Consider the following 23119-nt stretch of genomic DNA (forward strand, 5'->3'; position numbering starts at 1 on the left):
TGAGGGGGTTGTACATTTCAGTGAGGGCGTTTGTATATTTCAGCAAGGGGGGTGTTTGTACATTTTAGTGAGTGGATTGTACATTTCAGTGAGGGAGAACTTGTACGTTTCTGTGACGGCGTTTGTACAATTCAGTGACGGGGTTTGTACATTTCAGTGACGGGGTTTGTACATTTCAGTGAGGAGGGTTTGTACATTTCAGTGACGGGGTTTGTACATTTCAGTGAGGAGGGTTTGTACATTTCAGTGAGGGGGTTGTACATTTCAGTGACGGGGGTTAGTACATTTCAGTGAGGGGGGTTGTACATTTCAGTGAGGGGGATTGTACATTTCAGTGAGGGGGGTTTGTACATTTCAGTGAGGGGGTGGTACATTTCTGTGAGGGAGAACTTGTACATTTCAGTGACAGGGTTTGTACATTTTAGTGACGGCGTTTGTACATTTCATTGAGTGGGAGTTTGTACATTTCAGTGAGGGGAGTTGTACATTTCAGTGAGGGGGGGTTGTACATTTCAGTGAGTGGGGTTGTACTCTCCAACTGCCACTCGACCTGCAAACAAGCACTTTAAAATTTGCACTCCCCTCTCCCAGCAACCCTGCAATCTGTGGCCTGCTCCAGGAACTGGACTCTCCAACTGCCACTCGACCTGCAAACAAGCACTTTTAAATATGCACTCACCTCTCCCAGCAACCCTGCAATCTGTGGCCTGCTCCAGGAACTGGACTCTCCAACTCCAATTTCAGTGAGGGGTGTTTATACATTTCAGTGAGGGGGGAGGGGTTGTACATTTCAGTGATGGGGGGTTTATACATTTCAGTGAGGGGGGTTGTACATTTCAGTGATGGGGGGTTTAAACATTTCATGGCGGGGGTTTTGTACATTTCAGTGTGGAGGGAGGGGTTGTACATTTCAGTGAGTGGGGTTTGTACATTTCAGTGAGGAGGGAGTGGTTGTACATTTCAGTGAGGAGGGAGGGGTTGTACATTTCAGTGAGGGGGTTTGTACATTTCAGTGAGGAGGGAAGGGTTGTACATTTCAGTGATGGGGGGTTTATACATTTCAGTGATGGGGGGTTTATACATTTCAGTGAGGGTGGTTGTACATTTCAGTGAGGGGGGTTTATATATTTCAGTGAGGGGGGTTTGTACATTTCAGCGTGGAGGGAGGGGTTGTACATTTCAGTGAGGGGATTTGTACACTTCAGTGATGGGGGGTTTATACATTTCAGTGAGGGGGGTTTGTACATTTCAGTGTGGAGGGGGGGTTGTACTTTTCAGTGAGGGAGTTGTACATTTCAGTGAGGGGGAGGGGTTGTACATTTCAGTGAGGGGAGGATGGTACATTTCAGTGTGGAGGGAGGGGTTGTACATTTCAGTGAGGGGAGGTTGTACATTTCAGTGAGGGGGAGGGTTTGTACATTTCAGTGTGGAGGGAGGGGTTGTACATTTCAGTGAGGGGAGGTTGTACATTTCAGTGAGGGGAGGTTTGTACATTTCAGTGTGGAGGGAGAGGTTGTACATTTCAGTGAGGGGAGGTTGTACATTTCAGTGAGGTGGAGGGTTTGTACATTTCAGTGAGGTGGAGGGTTTGTACATTTCAGTGAGGTGGAGGGTTTGTACATTTCAGTGAGGGGATGTTGTACATTTCAGTGAGGAGGGAGGGGTTGTACATTTCAGTGAGGGGGGTTTTGTAGATTTCAGTGAGGGGGGGTTTGTACATTTCAGTGAGGAGGGAGGGGTTGTACATTTCAGTGAGGGGGGTTGTACATTTCAGTGAGGAGGGAGGGGTTGTACATTTCAGTGAGGAGGGAGGGGTTGTACATTTCAGTGAGGAGGGAGGGTTTGTACATTTCAGTGAGGGGGGATTATACATTTCAGTGAGGGGGGTTTTGTAGATTTCAGTGAGGAGGGAGGGGTTGTACATTTCAGTGAGGGGGGTTGTACATTTCAGTGAGCGGGGTTGTACATTTCAGTGAGGAGGGAGGGGTTGTACATTTCAGTGAGGAGGGAGGGGTTGTACATTTCAGTGAGGGGGGTTGTACATTTCAGTGAAAGGGGGGTTTATACATTTCAGTGAGGGGGGTTGTACATTTCAGTAAGGGGGTTGTACATTTCAGTGAAAGGGGGGTTTATACATTTCAGTGAGGGGGGTTGTACATTTCAGTGAGGGGGTTGTACATTTCAGTGAAAGGGGGGTTTCTATATTGCATTGCGGGGGGCGGTTGTATATTGCATTGAAGGCTTTTATGTTCACTTCAGTGTTATGTACCTGTCCCTGTTCAGATTGAGATGTGTGATATACTAATCATAGTAAGAAGTCTTACAACACCAGGTTAACGTCCAACAGGTTTGTTTGGAATCACTAGGTTTTGGAGTGTCAGTGTCTATATGTGCGATCTTCCCGGAGACCCTCTCCACTTTGAGCCGGCAGTTTGAGGTGTCGATGGTAGCCATGATGTGGAGATGCCGGCTTTGGACTGGGATGGCCACAGTAAGAAGTCTAACAGCGCCAGGTTAAAGTCCAGCAGATTTGTTTGGAATCACTAGCTTTCGAAGCACTGCTCCATCATCAGTTGAGTGTGGTCACCATGGTCCTGCACCATGGCCATGCACTGACCAGGAACTCCAAAAGGACTTTCCTCCGAGCGAGTGGAAACAGATGGTCAGTGAAGTGAATTCCTGGAGTCTGGGTCTGAAGACGAAGCAGCAATATCACAAGAAGATTAATGACCTCATGTGAGTGGCCAAGATCAATAAGTGCAACTTCACAGGACATCTTGTACCCACCATTCCACCTGCCTGTCACACTTCTCAATACAATACAGAAGTGAGGGGTCAGGAGTATCGTCTAGCACAAGACAATAACACGGCAGAGAGGTAGAGCAATGGAAAGGTTTAAGGATGGAATTCCAGGGCAACTTAGGAAGTCCTGCCCTGGGTGGACTGTAAATCCATAGTAACTGAAATTGCCTGGAAATCTGTATTGCTGAAAGTAACGGAGCACATTTAAAATCTGATCGAACTTGAAAAACTGTTCACAAAGCACATGGAAGCGATGAGGAAGGAGATGGGGGCGGTATTGAAAGTGCTGGCGGGGAAGGCGATTGCCCCGGTGAGGGCGGCGGTATCGAGCGCAGCGGTGGAGGTGAAGGAAGTGGAAGTGGCATTATCGCAGCACAGTGATCAACTCACCTCAATGGGGAAGGAGCTGCGGAGGGTGATAGAGACCAACAAGGGTCTGCGAGCCAAAATGGAAGACAGATCCAGGCGGCAGAATCTGAGGATTGTGGGTCTCCCCGAAGGGATGGAAGGCCCGAGGCCGACGGAGTATTTTGCCACGATGTTGGCGGAGCTGTTGGGGGAGGGGGGCAATCCCTCTCGATCCGAACTGGATCGGGCTCATAGGTCGTGGAGGCCCATAGCAAAGGCGAGTGAGCCACCAAGTGTAGTAACTGTTTGTTTCTGTAGGTACAGCGTGAAGGAGAAGGTCCTGTGCGGGGCAAAGCAGAAGTGGGTTCTGCAGTGGGCTGGAGCTGGTATACGCATATACCAGGACTTTACGGTGGAGTTGGCGAGGAGGTGGGTGGCTTTCGGCTGGATGAAGAAGGCACTGTACATCAGCAAGGTGCAGTGCGGCATCGTATATCCAGCTAAGTTGAGGGTGACCTGCAAATCCAAGGACTTTCATTTTGGGACGGCGGAAGCGGCAGAGGGGTTTGCAAAGGCAGAAGGACTGTGGCAGAATTGAGAAATGGGACTGAGAGCTGGTCTTGAACTGATGTAGCCTCATGTAACTTTATTTTTTCACTGCATGTTGGTGTATGTACTAAATGAGTCGACGCTGTATATATTTGGAGAAGGGAAGAGTTGGGACTTTCATTTGCAATGATGGTTCTTTGGGGCTTGGGTGTGTATGCTGGGGTTGTGTGTTAAAGGGGATTTCATTGTTTCTCTGGGACCGGGCAGGGGGTGTAGCCATCTGGGATGGCCACTTTCAGTGGATAAAATGGACACACGCAGAGCCTATAGGGAAATATGGACAATGCAAAGCAACAAGCAGGCACCGAGCCTGAATGTATATTTGGAAGGCAGTTTGTAGACGGAATCAAAACTCTGGGTCGATTTACATATTGATGGCCCATCTCCAAAGAACAAAGGACTAATGCTCAGGTAGCCGATACTGTCTCAGACATTCCGGCGCCACTGCCCCAACCAAAAGACAGAAACAAAGCAAGGCCAACGACCACCTAGGACACGCCCAGTCATCAAGGCACCCGCCCCTTTATTGGTTTAGTTCGATGACAATGATCAAAAAGCTGCCCAATTAATTGGGACCAAGTTTAAGGCCCACCTAAAAGCGCGCAAAGCCCTTCCAAGTGTAAGAAGGGAGACCCGCCAAAGGTTCACTCTCCTGGATTCGGCTCTCAACCGGAGAGACCCTTCCACCTGCACCACCAGAAGCAAGTAAGTTCAAGTTCAACGCTCGCTACCAGACGGACGACCTTCGCTGTACTCCTGCTACTTCTTCGAACCCAGCAGCCTCAGATCCGAACAACGGGCACTGTTCCTCTGACCTAAGTGGGCACCTGAAGTTAAGTATAGGCGTTAGTGATAGAGATAGTTTAGTTTGTAGTGTTATTGTGCATGAGTAAATCATACTGTGTGTAAATAAATACCATTGACTTTGAACTAACTAACTGGTGTCATGGCTCTTTGATCGGTATTCGGGTTGAACCTTGTGGCGGTATCGAGAGATACCTGGCGACTCTGAAAGTATACTCATAATTAGGATTAAGAAAGGCAACCTTATTAACCGCCATATTTATAGCAAGTAAACAGAGCAACATTACTGGTGACATCTGACGGGATTCGACCTAGAAGTGGCTTTGTCACTCCGAGAGAACCCAAATTTGAATTAGAAACCCAATTGGAAAAAGAAAACCACAAGCGTAAGACCAATATTGATCAAACCTCCAAGATTCGGAAGTGTGTTATTTGCATGCGTACTAACAAGGGACATAAGGTAAACTTGATAGATTTTTTTGCGTAAAACTGTCGGGAGTTTTGTAGACCGGAAAATAGCGTAAGCCGTACCCGTGTTTACATCACCACTTTATTCCCCCCTGTTCTAAATTCGGTAGGAACCCATAGATAACAGTAGAGATGGCAATGAAGGCAATGGAACGTCTTATGAACTCCCAGGAATTCGAGGTCGCAGCGACCAGTAGAGCAGGGCAGTGTCCCATATGGAAAGAGGAAATTCGGAAATATCTAAAAGGGAAAGGATGGCCCCTTTGGAGCGAATTTTGTGCAAACGACGAAACAGGTCCCGGAAGTATAGGACATACTTGGTGGGAGAACCTGACAGAGATTCATAAGAAAAGCTTAGGGAAAGCTCGTAAGCTGATGGCAATCGTGTCCTGCTTGGTACAATTGCGAGGCACAGAGGAGGTCGTGAGGATGCTCTGCAGAGAGATTCAAGACAGAGAGAAGAATTGTGAGGGAGACGTTAGCAAGTGTGATAAAGTTAACAGGGAACTTAGAGAGCAGTTAGCGGTGAAGGACAAGGAGATGGCTGATGTCAAACGGGCACACCAATCGTGTCTCACTCACCTAAGCAGCTTTCAGTCACAATACGATAAGGCCTACCAAGACACGCAATGCGCGGTTTTGGTACGAGAAGAGACAGAACAGCAAGTCGAGCAATTAAAGAAACAATGTAACGATTTAAAAGCAGCCCTACGAGCACCCCACAGTTCCACGACGGAACAAAGGCAGAGCTCGGTAGACCATGCCAAATGCCGAAAGCAAATTGCAGACCTGCAATCCTTGCTTTCTGTACAAAACGGTTTCCAGAATACATTTGGACCCCAGTTAGATCAGGAAAATGGCCCCGATTGGCAGGAGTTAAATGAAACTGCCCATCGATATGTACATGGAACATGTACTCAGGACAAACCTCAGAAAAGAAAAGCACCCCCACCCCCGACTGCACAGGCAGAGCACAATCCCATGAAACCTGTTACCACACAGTTCAGGGCCACAACAGATGGAGACCCCGATTTTCTCTACACCACCCCATTAACCGTCACCCAATTAAGGGACGCGTGCGATAAGATAACACCGTTCCAACCCACATCGGACCCACACCATTATTTTGCAAAGGTTAAACAACAGGCGACCATGTACGGCCTGGATGAAAAAGAGCAAGTGAAGCTCACAGTTTTGAGCCTCGACCCCTCAGTCGTGGCAGCCCTTCCCGACCCACAAAATGTAGGAGGAGGCACCTTCCAAGAAATGCATGCAGCGATCCTAGATGCGATAGGCTACAATAAGGGAGACCCCGTAGAAGGCCTCAATAAATGTAGGCAGAAAAAGACCGAGCACCCAACGGCGTTTGCTGGATTCATTTCACAGCAGTCTTTGGGGAGTTAACCCGCACCCATTTGACACCAGAGAATATGGCCAAATGGACTCGAATCCTAGTCTCCCATGCGACCGAAGCAGGACAGAGAGCTTGCGCCAATTATGACCCCTCAGACAATACCCACAATGAGAAATGGGTACTAAGATTATCCCGAGCTTGGGGACAGTCCCTTCAGGGAAAGTCAGATTACGGAAAAGCAGATGAAGAGCAGGCAGATGCTAACATGCATCCAGTCAGAACTCCGCATGGGTAAACGAGGGAAGAAATAGCCCACAGCAGCCTAAATCCCGAGTGCTACAATTGTGGACAATTAGGACATTACGCCCGAGAATGTAAAGCCCCCCAGAAAAAACAGCGAAACCAGCAGGCAAATACCCTAAGTAAGAATAGAGCCAAGCCAATTCATAGTGTTAGCGCCCGTTCCGAGAACGCAGACATGAACGGCACCGATTGATGGCGTTCGGACTCACCAACTTGGGTCTGCGACACACTTTGGGACAAGTCCGGAAGACCGGTAGTAGCAGGCACAGTCCGGGGACACCCCGTAGAATTTCTTTGGGACACATGAGGGTCCCGTACCACGCTAAATTCCTCCACAATGTTCCAACGAGACACATGGCCCACCACAGACACCATTACCCTCAGCGGTTTCACACACTTGCAGCAGGGACACACTACAGCCCCTGTAGCGATTCAGATAGGAAACATTAAAACCAAACATCCCGTCGTTCTCGTAGATCTACCCCAGACAGCCGAACACATTTTGGGGATAGACTTTATGAGCTCCTACAATCTTTCGTTCGACCCCGTAAACAAATGTGTGTGGAGAATGGCAAAGGCAGCATGAGCCCCCGCCACGCTCACAGTTGGAGACTACACACACCGGATTAGCGCAGTAGGAGACTTCTGGTTCGAGCCATTAGTCAGGACAAAGACGTTAGAGACATTTTGCAGCGACACAAAGCTTCTTTTGCCCAGCACAAGCACGACTGCGGCAAGATAGCAGGTTTAGTAAACATTACAGGACCCGACCCCAAACCCCACAAACAGTACGGTTTTCCCCAACAAGCAGAGAGAGAAATCACAAAGATCATTGAGAGTTTGCTTGACCAAGGCGTACTCCGTTCAGTAGCCTCAACGAACAATGCCCCAATTTGACCCATCAGGAAACCCGATGGCTCATGATGACTGACCATCGATTATAGGGAACTAAACAAAGTAACCCCAGTAGCAGCCCCCACCGTAGCCATGAGTCCCGAGACAATGCTAAAACAGGGACTCCAGTCAAAACAAATTTCGGTTCTGGACATCAGCGACGGCTTTTGGTCCATTCCATTGGATAAAGCTTGCCAATATAAATTTGCTTTCACCTTCCAGGAACAGCAATACACGTGGACGTGCCTACCACAAGGCTTCCACAACTCCCCCTCCATTTTCCACCGACAGCTGGTGAATGGATTAGCAAAATTTTCCCGAGCCGATTGCCTTGTCCAGTATGTAGACGACTTGCTTCTACAGACAGACACTAAGGGAGAGCATATTTCGCTTCTCAACAAATTATTAGGACTCCTTCACGAAATTGGATGTAAGGTAAACCCGAAATAGGCCCAGATTCTACAAGAAAAAGTAATTTATTTAGGCACAGTAATCACCCATGGCAAACGCGAGATCGAGCAGAAACACATCACTTCATTGTCAAACTACCCTTGCCCCATAATGTCACAGCCCTCCGGTCATTTCTAGGACTGGTTGGCTACTGCAGGAATCACATTGACAGTTTTGCCACAAAGGCAGCCCCTCTTTCAGAACTCCTAAAAAAGCAAGCCCCATGGGAATGGCTTCCACATCACACGGATGCCATGGATGCATTAAAGCGAGCCCTCAGCACAGCTCCCGCATTACAGGTCCCAGACCCACTCTCCCCATACGCAATTGAGGTTGCAACCACCGACTGAACCCTTTCGGCCATGCTCCTCCAAGAAAGACACGATCATTTAGGCCCCATAGCATATGCCTCATGAGTTCTCAACCCAGTTGAGCAAGGATTTTCCGCCTGCGAAAGGCACCTACTCGCAGTTTTTTGGGCTGTTCAGTACTTCGCCTACATAACAGGACTCAACCCCGTCACCATTTTAACAGAGCACACCCCAACCCAACTTCTACTAGACGGTAGATTATAGGACCGCACTGTCAGTCAAATTTGCGCCGCATGATGGACCCTACTCTTACAAGGACGGGACATTACAGTAAAAAGGACTAAAAAACACACATTCCTCGCAGATAATTTACAATACACAGGCACCCCACATGAGTGTGAAATCATCACCACCAGGCACAATACAGGACCCTTTGTACCCAAGTCAGCTCCCCCGAAACCAGGTACTACACCCCAGAGACCCCAGCCCACAGACACAGACGCATCCCTTAAGATTTATGTGGATGGCTCCTCCACAGTTTTGAACGGTAAACGAATTACTGGTTGTGGCATTTATGTAGAGGACGCGCAGGGACGCGGGTTAGAGGAGATATCATTGAAATTGCCTGGACACCTCGGTTCGCAGGCAGCAGAATTAGCAGCCATAGCCTATATTGTAGAGCACCCCGACTCGTTCCCGACCCCAGCTGACATATACTCTGACAGCCTATATGTCTGCAATAGTTTAACGGAATTCCTACCCCTGTGGGAATCTAGAGGTTTTGATTCCGTGGATGGAAAACCCCTACAGTCAGCCCCATTACTCCAGCATATTCTCAGGACAGCTAACGTCTGTAAATACGGTATCATTAAAGTTCGTAGCCACCATCGTTCTTCCCCCCCTGCTAGCGTTAAGGCAGACGCCCGAGCAAAGGCAGGTTCCAGACATGGTCACTTTTGGAATCCCCCTGAGAGTGCCCCAGTACACGCGGTCCACATCTCACAGACCAATATTCAAGATTTAGCTCAAGCCCAAAAGGAAGACGCACAGCTCAGGGAAGTTTTAAAAGGTAACTTCCCAGCCCCCTACGATAAGTACAGAAACATTTTAACGTCACACAATGGCATAATTTTAAAGGATGGTATTTATGTGGTCCCCACCCAAGACAGAAACCAAATTATCTGCCAATTCCATGCCAACCAAGGGCATGCAACCAAGATGCAACCCTTGCCCACCTCAGACCTCTCTACTGGTGGCCCGATTTGAAATCCAATGTAACGCATTACATTGAAAATTGTTTAATTTGCGCCCAGAACAATCCGGACAGATATGCGAGGAAAGGTCAGCTCAGTCACACCCGCCCTGTTAATGGCCCCTGGACGAATTTGCAGATTGATTACATAGGACCCCTACCCCACTGAAAGAATGGTTTTAAGTATGTGTTGGTAGTCATCGACACCTTCATGAAATGGGTGGAAGCTTTTCCATCTAGAACTAACATGGCAAAAACAACAGCCAGGATCCTAACGCAGCACATCTTTACAAGATGGGGACTTCCCCGCAGTATAGAGTCAGACCAAGGCTCACATTTTACAGGACGCGTCATGAAAAATATCCTCACAATTTTCGGCATCCGACAAAAATTTCACATTGCCTATCACCCCCGATCAAGCGGAATTGTAGAGAGAATGAATAGACCCCTCAAGGCATCCGTCAGGAAAATGGTGCAACAGCACAGTACCACATGGGACACAGTTCTCCCCTTTGCACTCATGTTCATAAGGAACACGGTATCCAGTTCGACAGGATACACCCCCCACACCGTCATGACCGGTCGACCCATGAAGGGAACAGAATACTTGTTAGGGCTTGATTTGGCCAGCCCCACAGTCACCGCCCTCACCCCGGAGAAGGCAGTACAGCAGATTATCGATAATGATAAAGCAGCCCAGCTGTTAGGCTTGGGACACGAAAGAAGCAAAGTAAGGTTTGTTTTGACAAAACGGTACACGCAACAGAATTTCAGTAGGGCAGCAGGTCATGTTCTGCCTGTACAACCCCAGTTTGTTTCTTTCCCCCAAATTCGCAGGACCCTACTCCATTTCAGATAGAGTCAACCCTCCGTTTATAAGATCACTTATCCCAATGGCAAGTCAGGATGGTTTCACATAAACCAGCTTAATGCTTATGGCACACAGAGCAACCGCTCCCACCACATCTCACTCGCAGCAGCAGACGAACAGGCCCCGCCCACGGACGACCTATTCCTACCCTCACCCAACCAGTCCAGCCCATCCTTGGACACCACTTCCACTCCATCCCCAGAGGCACGACTCCGCCTCTCCCTTCATTCGATCAGCACCGACAGCGACAGCGACAACACGGATACATTAGACCCTATGGACCCGCCACACGATTTCAAGTCTGCACCACGCCCCACTCCCAGCGACTCCGAACAGGATTTGTCCCACCCCTTTGAGACCACATATATAAAAGCCCCTGAACCGGACCCACCGCCCGACGACTATGGATTGCCCCTACCACCTCCAACCTCGACACGAAACATTGGCACTGTGACAATTTTTACAGACTCATCCGCAACGATGAGATGGACCCCACTTCGCCCCAAGCAGCCTTGGCACAGCTACTCCAGTCACGGGTTTGGCAACCGGGAGAAGATGATGACTCAGAGTCTGACTCCCACCACACGAGCCCCTTTGCGACTCTTTTCGCTATAGAGCAATGAGATGTCCAGATGATGGTAAGAAGGAACCGCGGGAGATTTACTGTGTCCTTCTTTCTGATGGAGCCTGCCCGATTTTGTTATTTTAGTTTGTTAGTTTTAAATGTTGAATGTTTGTTTGTGCACTTCAAGTTTACTCATGGCCCCACGCAAAGTTTTGATGCAGTCATAACTACTCTTTTAACGTCAAGTGGCAGTTATAGGAACAAGTTTGTCGGCAAACACCCATTCATGGCTACTCTTGAATCATAAGAGGCAGTATCCACGATGAACACAAATTCTTTCCGTTCTTGTCCAGTCGCTCAGGCAGTGGAATAACGGCACTGATCCCCGCCCTGCCTGAGGACCCCCATCTGGCCAGCTACGCTCAGGTAGTGCACCTACGGCACTGGTCACCATCCTACCCGGGGATTCCACCCATGTTTGCCCCGCAGCGGCCCATACGCACCCCATTCGGAACTTTTGGTTTGAAACCCTTTTACTGTTCTTTTAGTCTGTGGTTTAAAGAATGTTCTTTGCCACACGTTTTGTTTGTTCACCGGCGACCCTTAGGTTGCTCTCCCATATGCTATTTACATCCTCAAACATTTGGATGGAACACTTTACTGCTGGACGGAGAGATTGTCCGCCCACTCACTGCATCGATCACAGAGGCTGCGAGACTGCTCGCGCTGTGACAGCATTTTCTTTTCGCATGTCTTGTCCCCAAAATATTTGGTTCAAAGAAAAAAATGAGAAGTCACATATGGTGACAATTCTAATGGGCAATTGATAATAAAAGGACAGACAGACAGACAAACATACGAGATCTTATAGAAGGTAATAACAGATATTATGCTTGTGTCCACAGGAAATCCAGAACAATAGAATACAAAGGAAGACCAAGAAAGAAAAAGAGAACATGAAGACAGACATCATGATCTACATTTGGATCTTCGTGGGATCACTACAGTTGTGCGCGGATGTGACCCCCCTGACCCCTACCCAACAGGCCGTGAATGTTTCCCATCCCTGCCATACACCACACCCAGAGACAGCCACTGATACGCCAACCTGGTGTGAAAATTTTATCAAATGGTATTCCCTGTCGTACATCGGAGAAGCACTGTTAGTTATGGCGATACTCTGCAGTGTCATCCAGACACTCAGACTTCAGAAATGGCGGAGGAAAGCCTCCCGCACTCCGGTCTATACACTCAGACCCCCTATTTTCGGACTCCAGCAAACCCCCCACTCCCTCTAAGTAAATAAAGTGCGTCGACTAATTTTTTGTTTGTTCTAATAAAAGATGTGAAATTCTGTACTTGACCGCCAAGATACAGAGACATGTAATGCTGCTGTTGTATAGTTTAAACTGGTGTAAATTATTTTCATTGACTAAGGATAGTTTAGAGAAGAATAAACTGGTGCAAAGAAGATTTACCAGGATGTTGCCTGGAATGGAGAGTAGGTCTCAGTAGGTCTTACGAGGAAAGGTTGAGGGTGCTAGGCCTTTTCTCATTAGAACGGAGAAGGATGAGGGGCGACTTGATAGAGGTTTATAAGATGATCAGGGGAATAGATAGAGTAGACAGTCAGAGACTTTTTCCCCGGGTGGAACAAACCATTACAAGGGGACATAAATTTAAGGTGAAAGGTGGAAGATATAGGAGGGATATCAGAGGTAGGTTCTTTACCCAGAGAGTAGTGGGGGCATGGAATGCACTGCCTGTGGAAGTAGTTGAGTCGGAAACATTAGGGACCTTCAAGCAGCTATTGGATAGGTACATGGATTACAGTAAAATGATAGTGTAGATTTATTTGTTCTCAAGGGCAGCACGGTAGCATTGTGGATAGCACAATTGCTTCACAGCTCCAGGGTCCCAGGTTCGATTCCGGCTTGGGTCACTGTGTGCGGAGTCTGCACGTCCTCCCCGTGTCTGCGTGGGTTTCCTCCGGGTGCTCCGGTTTCCTCCCACAGTCCAAAGATGTGCGGGTTAGGTGAATTGGCCAATGATAAATTGCCCTTAATGTCCAAATTGCCCTTGGTGTTGGGTGGAGGTGTTGGGTTTGGGTGGGGTGCTCTTTCCGGGGGCCGGTGCAGACTCGGAGGGCTGAATGGCCTCCTTCTGCACTGTAAATTCAATGATAATCTATGATTAATCTAGGACAAAGGTGCGGCACAACATCGTGGGCCGAAGGGCCTGTTCTGTGCTGTATTTTTCTATGTTCTATGTTCTAATAGTTAGAGGTTCCCGTGTTTTAAATGAAAAATAAATGTAATGCATGCCTGAATGTCATAGTGCCCTTTAGGATTTTATAATAATGTGATGTACATAAAGCAAGTTATAGAACATAGAACGATACAGCGCAGTACAAGCCCTTCGGCCCACGATGTTGCACCGACATGGGAAGTCAAAAAACAAAAGCCATCTAACCTACACTATGCCATTATCATCTATATACTTATCCAATAAACTTTTAAATGCCCTCAATGTTGGCGAGTTCACTACTGTTGCAGGTAGAGCATTCCACGGCCTCACCAATCTTTGCGTAAAGAACCTACCCCTGACCTCTGTCCTATATCTATTACCCCTCAGTTTAAGGCTATGTCCCCTTGTGCTCGCCATTCCCATCCGCGGGAGAAGGCTCTCACTGTCCACCCTATCTAACCCCCTGATCATTTTGTATGCCTCTATTAAGTCTCCTCTTAACCTTCTTCTCTCTAACGAAAACAACCTCAAGTCCATCAGCCTTTCCTCATAAGATTTTCCCTCCATACCAGGCAACATCCTGGTAAATCTCCTCTGCACCCGCTCCAAAGCTTCCACGTCCTTACTATAATGCGGTGACCAGAACTGTACGCAATACTCCAAATGCGGCCGTACCAGAGTTTTGTACAGCTGCAACATGACCTCATGACTCCGGAACTCAATCCCTCTACCAATAAAGGCCAACACTCCATTGGCCTTCTTCACAACCCTATCAACCTGGGTGGCAACTTTCAGGGATCTATGTACATGGACACCTAGATCCCTCTGCTCATCCACACTTCCAAGAACTTTACCATTAGCCGAATATTCCGCATTCCTGTTATTCCTTCCAAAGTGAATCACCTCACACTTCTCTCCATTAAACTCCATTTGCCACCTCTCAGCCCAGCTCTGCAGCTTATCTATGTCCCTCTGTAACCTGCTACATCCTTCCGCACTGTCGACAACACCACCGACTTTAGTGTCGTCTGCAAATTTACTCACCCACCCTACTGCGCCCTCCTCTAGGTCATTGATAAAAATGACAAACAGCAACGGCCCCAGAACAGATCCTTGTGGTACGCCACTTGTAACTGAACTCCATTCTGAACATTTCCCATCAACCACCACCCTCTGTCTTCTTTCAGCTAGCCAATTTCTGATCCACATCTCTAAATCACCCTCAATCCCCAGCCTCCGTATTTTCTGCAATAGCCTACCGTGGGGAACCTTATCAAACGCTTTACTGAAATCCATATACACCACATCAACTGCTCTACCCTCGTCTTTTAGGTAAAGGTTCCACTCTATAGGACAGAGTAGAATAGTCCTTGATTGTGGGTGCTTGACTTAGGCAGAGAACAAAGAAGATTCAGCAATATGATCCTTCACGTTTCGCGTTGAGGATCACAAGGAGGGAGTGTAGCCATCTGGGATGGCTACTTTCAGTGTATAAAATGGACACTCGCAGAGCCTATAGGGAAATATGGACAATGCAAAGCAACAAGCAGGCACAGAGCCTGAATGTATATTTGGAAGGCAGTTTGCAGACGGAATCGAAACTCTGGGTCGATTTACATATTGAAGGCCCATCTCCGAGGAACAAAGGACTAATGCTCAGGTAGCCGATACTGTCTCAGACATTCTGGCGTCACTGCCCCAACCAAAAGACAGAAACAAAGCAAGGCCAACGGCCACCTAGGACACGCCCAGTCATCAAGGCACCCGCCCCTTTATTGGTTTAGTTCGATGACAATGATCAAAAAGCTGCCCAATTAATTGGGACCAAGTTTAAGGCCCGCCTAAAAGCGCGCAAAGCCCCTCCAAGTATAAGAAGGAACCCCCTCCAAAGGTTCACTCTCTTGGATTTGGCTCTCAAGTGGAGAGACCCTACCACCAGCATCACCAGAAGCAAGTAACAGTAAGAAGTCTTACAACACCAGGTTAAAGCCCAACAGGTTTGTTTCAAATACGAGCTTCGGAGCACAGCTACTTCCTCAGCACTGCTCCGAAGCTAGTGTTTGAAACAAACCTGTTGGACTTTAACCTGGTGTTGTAAGACTTCTACTGTGCTCACCCCAGTCCAACGCCGGCATATCCACATCGGAAGCAAGTAAGTTCAAGGTCAACGCTCGCCACCAGACGGACGACCTTCGCTGTACTCCTGTTACCTCTTCGAACCCAACAGCCTCAGATCCGAACAACGGCCATTGTTCCTCTGACCTAAGTGGGCACCTGAAGTTAAGTATAGGCGTTAGTGATAGAGATAGTTTAGCCTGTAGTGTTATTGTGCATGAGTAAATCATACTGTGTGTAAATAAATACCACTGACTTTGAACTAACTAACTGGTGTAATGGCTCTTTGATCGGTATTTGGGTTGAACCTTGTGGCGGTATCAAGAGATACCTGGCGACTCTGAAAGTATACTCCTAATTAGGATTAAGAAAGGCGACCTTATTAACCGCCATATTTATAGCAAGGAAGGAGACCCGGGCGGGTGCCTCCATGCTGGCTGGTTTAAGCCGGCCAGTGAACGGGAGTGAGGTCGGGGGAGGGGCTGCACCCATCGGAGCCTGGTAGAACAGGTTTCGGTGAGTCCAGCCGGGGTGAAAAGTTGGGGGAAGGAACCAATGCTGGGGAGAGGGCTTTACAAGAGGAAGTGGAGGGGAGGAACCTGTGTGTGTGTGTGTGTGGGGGGGGGGGGGGGGTCTACAATTCATGGGTGTCATTCACAGTACACCTTTGGGGATTGGATGGCTTTGAATATGGGGGGGGGGGGGGGGGGGGGGGACTATATATGTTAATAGTGGCCACGGACGATTCCTGATTCCTTTTTTTGTTTTTTCTTGGGAGGTTTCTTTTTATTTGATACTTATATTGTCAGCCAAGCCGTTGTTTGGGGGTTGGTGGAAGGACGGGATCGTGTTGTTAATCAGGGGATTGACATTGTATTTGTTACCGTTTACTGTTTGTTGGTGGGATGTAAATTTTGAAGAAAATGTGAAAAAGGAGAATAAAAATATTTTTAAAATAATAAAATCTGATCCTTTCACTTTGATCTTTGTAGCGTTAGGTCCAATGATCCCCTTCTATATTCCGGTAGAAGTTGAAAAGAACCATCATGGAGTGGTCACTTAGTGATAGTAATTTATTGCTTTCACATCCAGTGGTACCTTATATTAATATGCTGTTTTTTTGTTTAACAGGTTGCAATAAAATCAATTCGGAAAGATCGAATTAAGAATGAGCAGGACATGGTACACATCAGACGAGAGATTGAGATCCTGTCATCTCTAAATCACCCTCATATCATCAGCATCTATGAAGGTTTGTGTCTTTCTACAAACTGCTGCTTTATCGAAACAGTTGATGCAGTTCCACCAGAATTGGCTCGCCTTCATTAGAGAAACCAGGGTCCTGATGATTATGGAAAGGAAGTGGGGAGCCTGGCTGTTGGGGAACCTTACAAACCCCTTGGGGATGGTTCTCTCAGAAACTAGGTAAGATCGAGGGCTCAGGGGTGGCGGTGAAGGCTGATTGGAATGGCAACCAAGAGGGGTGTGGGGGAGAATGTGGGACAATGAAAGGAGTGGGACAGATTGATCATGATAGAGGGGGCGCTGAGGGAAATTGGATTGATGGAGGGCATGGGGAGTGATTGGGCGCAGAAAGCTTTGGATCATGCATTTTGGAGGGTTTGGCCAATCACAGCAACATAATTATTTGGGGGGCTGGAGTAAGGTGCACGATTTCTCCAAAAACATGAGCATTGCTGGAATGTAAAACGCGTGATCCTGCAGGATCCTCCATCTCCATGTCAGTGGCCAAACCCAATGAATCCCAGCCAGCAGTGAACTTAAATCCAAATACACTGTGGGAGTTGGAGTCAAATACTATAATGAGGTAACCCTCCTTTCAAGAATGGGACACAGACTCACCTTGCAATCTGCTACTGTAAAAATGTCATCAGGTAATGAATGCAAAAGATTGGGGTTAACTGGCACAGTGTTAACTTTCTAACATCTTTCCTGCTCCCCGCTCCCTTTCCCCTCCACCAGCCCCATCAGTTATAGCTGAATTAAAATTCACCCCATGGAGCTGTTCCTCAATTGGTTAATTGGCATTTTCCAATCTGCACCATTTCATATTTACAACTGCGATGACCCCGCCACCTGGAATTAAGAGGTTGTCTCACTGACTTCCGGGTGCGGCGATGACCAGCTAAGTCGCACGTTTCGGCAGCTCCCGGTGGAAAGGACTTTTGGGCTCTTAATAGGAGCCCCAACGGCAATTTTAACGGCTAAAAACGCTGCGGTAAACCAGAAGGGAATCCCCTTGGACACGGATGGAAAAAGGAGAGGAAAGTGGCCGGATTGCGGTGGATCCTCTAGAGCAGCGGCCAGGAAGGCAGGCACAAAGCAAGATGGCGTCGGAAGGAGGCAGTTTAATATGGGGCCCTGACCAACAAGAGTTCCTGCGGCGTTGCGTGGAAGAACTTAAAAAGGAGGTGAAGAAGGAGCTGTTGGCCCTGATATTACAGGCGATTGGAGGAGCAAAAGACCCAGGAGCAGGAGCTTCGGGTCGTGAAGGCAAAGGCTGCTGAGAATGAGGACCATGATGTGGAGATGCTGGCGTTGGACTGGGGTGAGCACAGTACGAAGTCTTACAACACCAGGTTAAAGTCCAACAGGTTTGTTTCGATGTCACTAGCTTTCGGAGCGCTGCTCCTTCCTCAGGTGAATGCAGAGGTCTGTTCCAGAAACACATATATAGACAAATTCAAAGATGCCAAACAATGCTAGGAATGCGAGGATCTCTGGATCTGTAAAGATTTAATCACCTGCTAATGCTCGCATTCCTAGCATTGTTTGGCATCTTTGAATTTGTCTATATATGTGTTTCTGGAACAGACCTCTGCATTCACCTGAGGAAGGAGCAGCGCTCCGAAAGCTAGTGACATCGAAACAAACCTGTTGGACTTTAACCTGGTGTTGTAAGACTTCGTACGAAGAATGAGGACGACATACAGGGCCTGGTGGTGAAGACAGAGATGCACGAGGCACAACACAAAAGGTGTGTGGAAAGGCTGGAGGTGCTGGAGAATAATGCGAGGAGGAAGAATTTAAGGATTCTTGGTCTTCCAGAAGGGGCGGATGTCGGGGCATATGTGAGCACGATGCTGCACTCGTTAATGGGATCGGAGGCCCCGACGGGCTCGTTGGAGGTGGAGGGAGCCTATCGAGTTATGGCGCGAAGACCGAGGGCTGGAGAAATTCCTCGAGCCATAGTGGTGAGATTTCTCCGATATAAGGACAGAGAGATGGTCCTCAGATGGGCAAAGAAAACTCGGAGCAGTAGGTGGGAGAACGCGGTGATCCGCGTATATCAAGATTGGAGTGCGGAGGTGGCGAGAAGGAGGGCAAGCTTTAATCGGGCCAAGGCGGTGCTGCACAAAAGGAAGGTTAAATTTGGAATGCTGCAGCCGGCAAGACTGTGGGTCACACATCAAGGGAAACACCACTACTTTGAAACGGCAGAAGAGGCATGGACATTTATTGTCGAGGAGAAACTGGAATAAGCGGGCTAGAAAAAGAACGTTTGGGGCAAAGTGGTGGGGCGAATATGTCGGGTGAAGAGGGGGAAAAGGGGGAAGAGATGATTTCCCAAGTTGTTAATCCTGCGACCCTGTAACTTTTCTCTCTTCCCCATGTCGTGGGGGAGGGGGGGGAGGGAGGATGAGGAGCTGGGGGCGCCGGCCATTGGGGCGGGGCCAAATGGGAAGCGCGGGCTTTGTTCCCGCGCTATGGTAATCATGGCAGGAACAGGGAAGCAGGACAGAGGGGGCCTCGCACAGTGGGAGCCGAGGTCACGGGGGGAAGCCGAGGTCGGCCAGAGTTTGCTGACTTCTGGGAGCAACATGGGGGGTGCAATTATGCTAGTGAGGGATCTAGCGGGGGGGAGGGGGGGTTAACTGGGTTGCTGCTGCTGGGGAGAAGGGGGAGCTGGTATGGGGTGGGGTGGTCGGGGTGGGAGGGCGCCGTTGGTGGGAGATACGGCTACGTGGGAACCGGGTGAGGAGCTGGATTGAAAAAGGAGATGGCTAGTCGACAAGGGGGGGAGGGGTAAAGAGCCCCCCAACCCGGCTGATCACGTGGAATGTGAGAGGGCTGAACGGGCCGATAAAGAGGGCACGGGTACTCGCACACCTAAAGAAACTTAAGGCAGATGTGGTTATGCTGCAGGAGACGCAACTGAAACTGATAGACCAGGTCAGACTACGCAAAGGATGGGTGGGGCAGGTGTTTCATTCGGGGCTAGACGCAAAAAACAGGGGGGTGGCTATACTAGTGGGGAAGCGGGTAATGTTTGAGGCAAAGACCATAGTGGCGGATAGTGGGGGCAGATACGTGATGGTGAGTGGCAAATTGCAAGGGGAGGCGGTGGTCTTAGTGAACGTATATGCCCCGAACTGGGATGATGCCAACTTTATGAGGCGACTGTTAGGACGTATCCCGGACCTAGAGGTGGGGAAGTTGGTAATGGGTGGAGATTTTAGTACGGTGCTGGACCCAGGGCTGGACAGATCGAGGTCCAGGACCGGAAGGAGACCGGCTGCAGCTAGGGTGCTTAAGGACTTTATGGAGCAGATGGGAGGAGTAGACCCCTGGAGATTTAGTAGACCTAGGAGTAAGGAGTTTTTGTTTTTCTCCTATGTCCACAAAGTTTATTCACGGATAGACTTTTTTGTTTTGGGAAGGGCACTGATCCCGAAGGTGACGGGGACGGAGTACACGGCTATAGCTATTTCGGATCACGCTCCACATTGGGTGGACCTGGAGATAGGGGAGGAAAAAGAACAGCGTCCACCCTGGAGAATGGACATGGGATTATTGGCAGATGAGGGGGTGTGTTTAAGGGTGAGGGGGTGTATTGAAAGGTACTTGGAACTCAATGATAATGGGGAGGTTCAGGTGGGAGTGGTCTGGGAGGCGCTGAAGGCAGTGGTTAGAGGGGAGCTGATATATATTAGGGCACATAAAGGAAAACAGGAGGGTAGGGAAAGGGAGCGGTTGTTGAAAGAACTTCTGAGGGTGGACAGACAATATGCGGAGGCACCGGAGGAGGGACTGTACAGGAAAAGGCAAAGGCTACATGTAGAATTTGACTTGTTGACTACGGGTAATGCAGAGGCACAATGGAGGAAGGCACAGGATGTACAGCACGAATATGGGGAGAAGGCGAGCAGGTTGCTGGCCCACCAACTGAGGAAAACGGGAGCAGCGAGGGAGATAGGGGGGGTGAGAGATGAGGAGGGAGAGATGGAGCGGGGAGCGGAGAGAGTGAATGGAGTGTTCAAGGCATTTTATGAAAGATTATATTGTAGCGCACAAAGACTCCATGAGACGAATAGAGTGAAGTCGATGAGGCTTTATTAAGCGTGTCTGTTCCCCCGCAGCTCGATAGTAAACTGGCCTGCGGGGGAAGACTCCGGCTTCTTATACTCCGCCTTCAGGGCGGAGCTTGAGGTCAACGGCCAACCAGGACCCGGGATCTGTCAGCCAATGACATTAGGGCTTCCAGTCCCACATGACCCCCAATACATACTACCACATTCACTCCTTGTCAAAAATGAACCCGGCGGGGTGATGCTTCGTATGGTGGTAAGGGTTTACAGGGCTGGTCCTGGGAGGACAAAACATTCACATGGCAATACAGTATTGGACAATTGCGTCCTGTTGCAACTATTTACAGAGGGTATAGGAAGAAAAGCAAAATGTTCTTGTGAACCGTCCATATTTGTTTTACATCGACGCCACGAGTCGGTCGGGCGGTCTGGTCGTCCGTGTCGATCGCCTCGGCCCCGGCGGTGGTGGTGGTGCTTGTACTAGTGTTGTCGCCTCCAGGAGCCGTACGGTTTCAGCTCGGGTTTGATTCTTGGTCGGTGCTGAGGGGAGGGGAACCGATCCTCCTGGGAAGGGGGCGGTCGCGGGGTGCGGCGGTGGCAGGAAGGGTTGATGGTGTCGGGGGGGTGTGCGTGTTGTCGGCGGGCGCCAGATCCCGCAGGGAGACCATGTCCTGTCGGCCGTCGGGGTACTCCACGTAGGCGTACTGGGGGTTCGCGTGGAGGAGGTGAACCCTTTCGACCAACGGGTCCGCCTTATGTGCCCGCACATGCTTTTGGAGCAGGATGGGTCCTGGGGCCGCCAGCCAGGTCGGCAGCGACGTTCCAGAGGAGGACCTCCTAGGGAAGACAAGGAGACGCTCATGAGGCGTTTGATTAGTGCTCGTACATAATAACGACCGGATGGAATGGAGAGCGTCCGGGAGGACCTCCTGCCACCTTGAAACTGGGAGGTCCCTGGACCGTAGGGCCAGTAGGACGGCCTTCCAGACCGTGCCGTTCTCCCTTTCTACTTGCCCGTTCCCCCGGGTTTTGTAGCTGGTCGTCCTGCTTGAGGCTATGCCCTTGCTGAGCAGGAACTGGCGCAGCTCGTCACTGATGTCGCTGTGGACGTATGCGGGGTAACCGAACAGTGTGAAGATGCTGTTCAGGGCTTTAATGCCTGTGGCCGCGGTCATGTCAGAGCAGGGAATGGCAAAAGGGAAGCGGGAGTATTCGTCCACTACATTAAGAAAATATGCGTTGCGGTCGGTGGAGGGGAGGGGCCCTTTGAAATCGAGACTGAGGCGTTCAAAGGGGCGGGAAGCCTTAATCAGATGCGCTCCATCTGGCCTGAAAAAATGCGGCTTGCATTCCGCGCAGATGTGGCAGTCCCTTGTGACTGTACGGACCTCCTCTAAAGAGTATGGGAGATTGCGGGACTTGATGAAGTGGTATAACCGAGTGACCCCCGGGTGGCAGAGGTCCTCGTGGAGGGTTTGGAGGCGGTTAATTTGTGCGTTGGCACATGTGCCGCGGGATAGGGCATCGGACGGCTCGTTCAGCTTTCCGGGACGATACAAAATCTCATAGTTGAAGGTGGAGAGCTCGATCCTCCACCTTAAGATTTTGTCGTTTTTGATTTTGCCCCGCTGTGCACTATCGAACATGAAGGCTACCGACCGTTGGTCAGTGAGGAGAGTGAATCTCCTGCCGGCCAGGTAATGCCTCCAATGTCGCACAGCTTCCACTATGGCTTGGGCTTCCTTTTCTACTGAAGAGTGGCGGATTTCTGAGGCGTGGAGGGTCCGGGAGAAAAAGGCCACGGGTCTGCCCGCTTGGTTAAGGGTGGCCGCTAGAGCTACGTCGGAGGCGTCGCTCTCGACCTGGAAGGGGAGGGACTCGTCGATGGCGCGCATCGTAGCCTTTGCGATACCCGCTTTGATGCGGCTGAAGGCCTGGCAAGCCTCTGTCGACAGAGGGAAGGGCGTGGTCTGTATTAGGGGGCGGGCCTTGTCTGCGTACTGGGGGACCTACTGGGCGTAGTACGAAAAGAACCCCAAGCAGCGTTTCAGGGCTTTTGGGCAGTGTGGGAGGGGAAATTCCATGAGTGCGCGCATACGTTCGGGGTCGGGGCCTATTATCCCATTGCGCACTACGTAGCCCAGAATGGCGAGCCGGTCGGTGCTAAAAACGCACTTGTCCTCGTTGTATGTGAGGTTCAAGGCTCTGGCGGTCTGGAGGAATTTTTGGAGGTTGGCGTCGTGGTCCTGCTGATCGTGGCCGCAGATGGTTACATTGTCGAGATACGGGAACGTGGCCCGCAACCCATGTTGATCAACCATTCGGTCCATCTCCCGTTGGAAGACCGAGACCCCGTTAGTGACGCCAAAAGGGACCCGTAGGAAATGGTATAATCG

The 23119-nt window shown here is 49.5% G+C and overlaps 1 protein-coding gene across 1 annotated transcript in view; it reads left to right on the plus strand.

Annotated features, from left to right (window-relative positions):
- Positions 1-23119, plus strand: part of LOC140388183 (NUAK family SNF1-like kinase 1) — a 314941-nt gene that overhangs the window by 80434 nt on the left and 211388 nt on the right. The window contains exon 2 of the mRNA XM_072471946.1: positions 16525-16645. Coding sequence (XP_072328047.1) covers positions 16525-16645 — 121 coding nt within the window. The remainder of the gene's footprint in view (positions 1-16524; positions 16646-23119) is intronic.

This window comes from Scyliorhinus torazame, chromosome 13, assembly GCF_047496885.1.
Source record: "Scyliorhinus torazame isolate Kashiwa2021f chromosome 13, sScyTor2.1, whole genome shotgun sequence".
Classification (NCBI taxonomy): domain Eukaryota; kingdom Metazoa; phylum Chordata; class Chondrichthyes; order Carcharhiniformes; family Scyliorhinidae; genus Scyliorhinus; species Scyliorhinus torazame.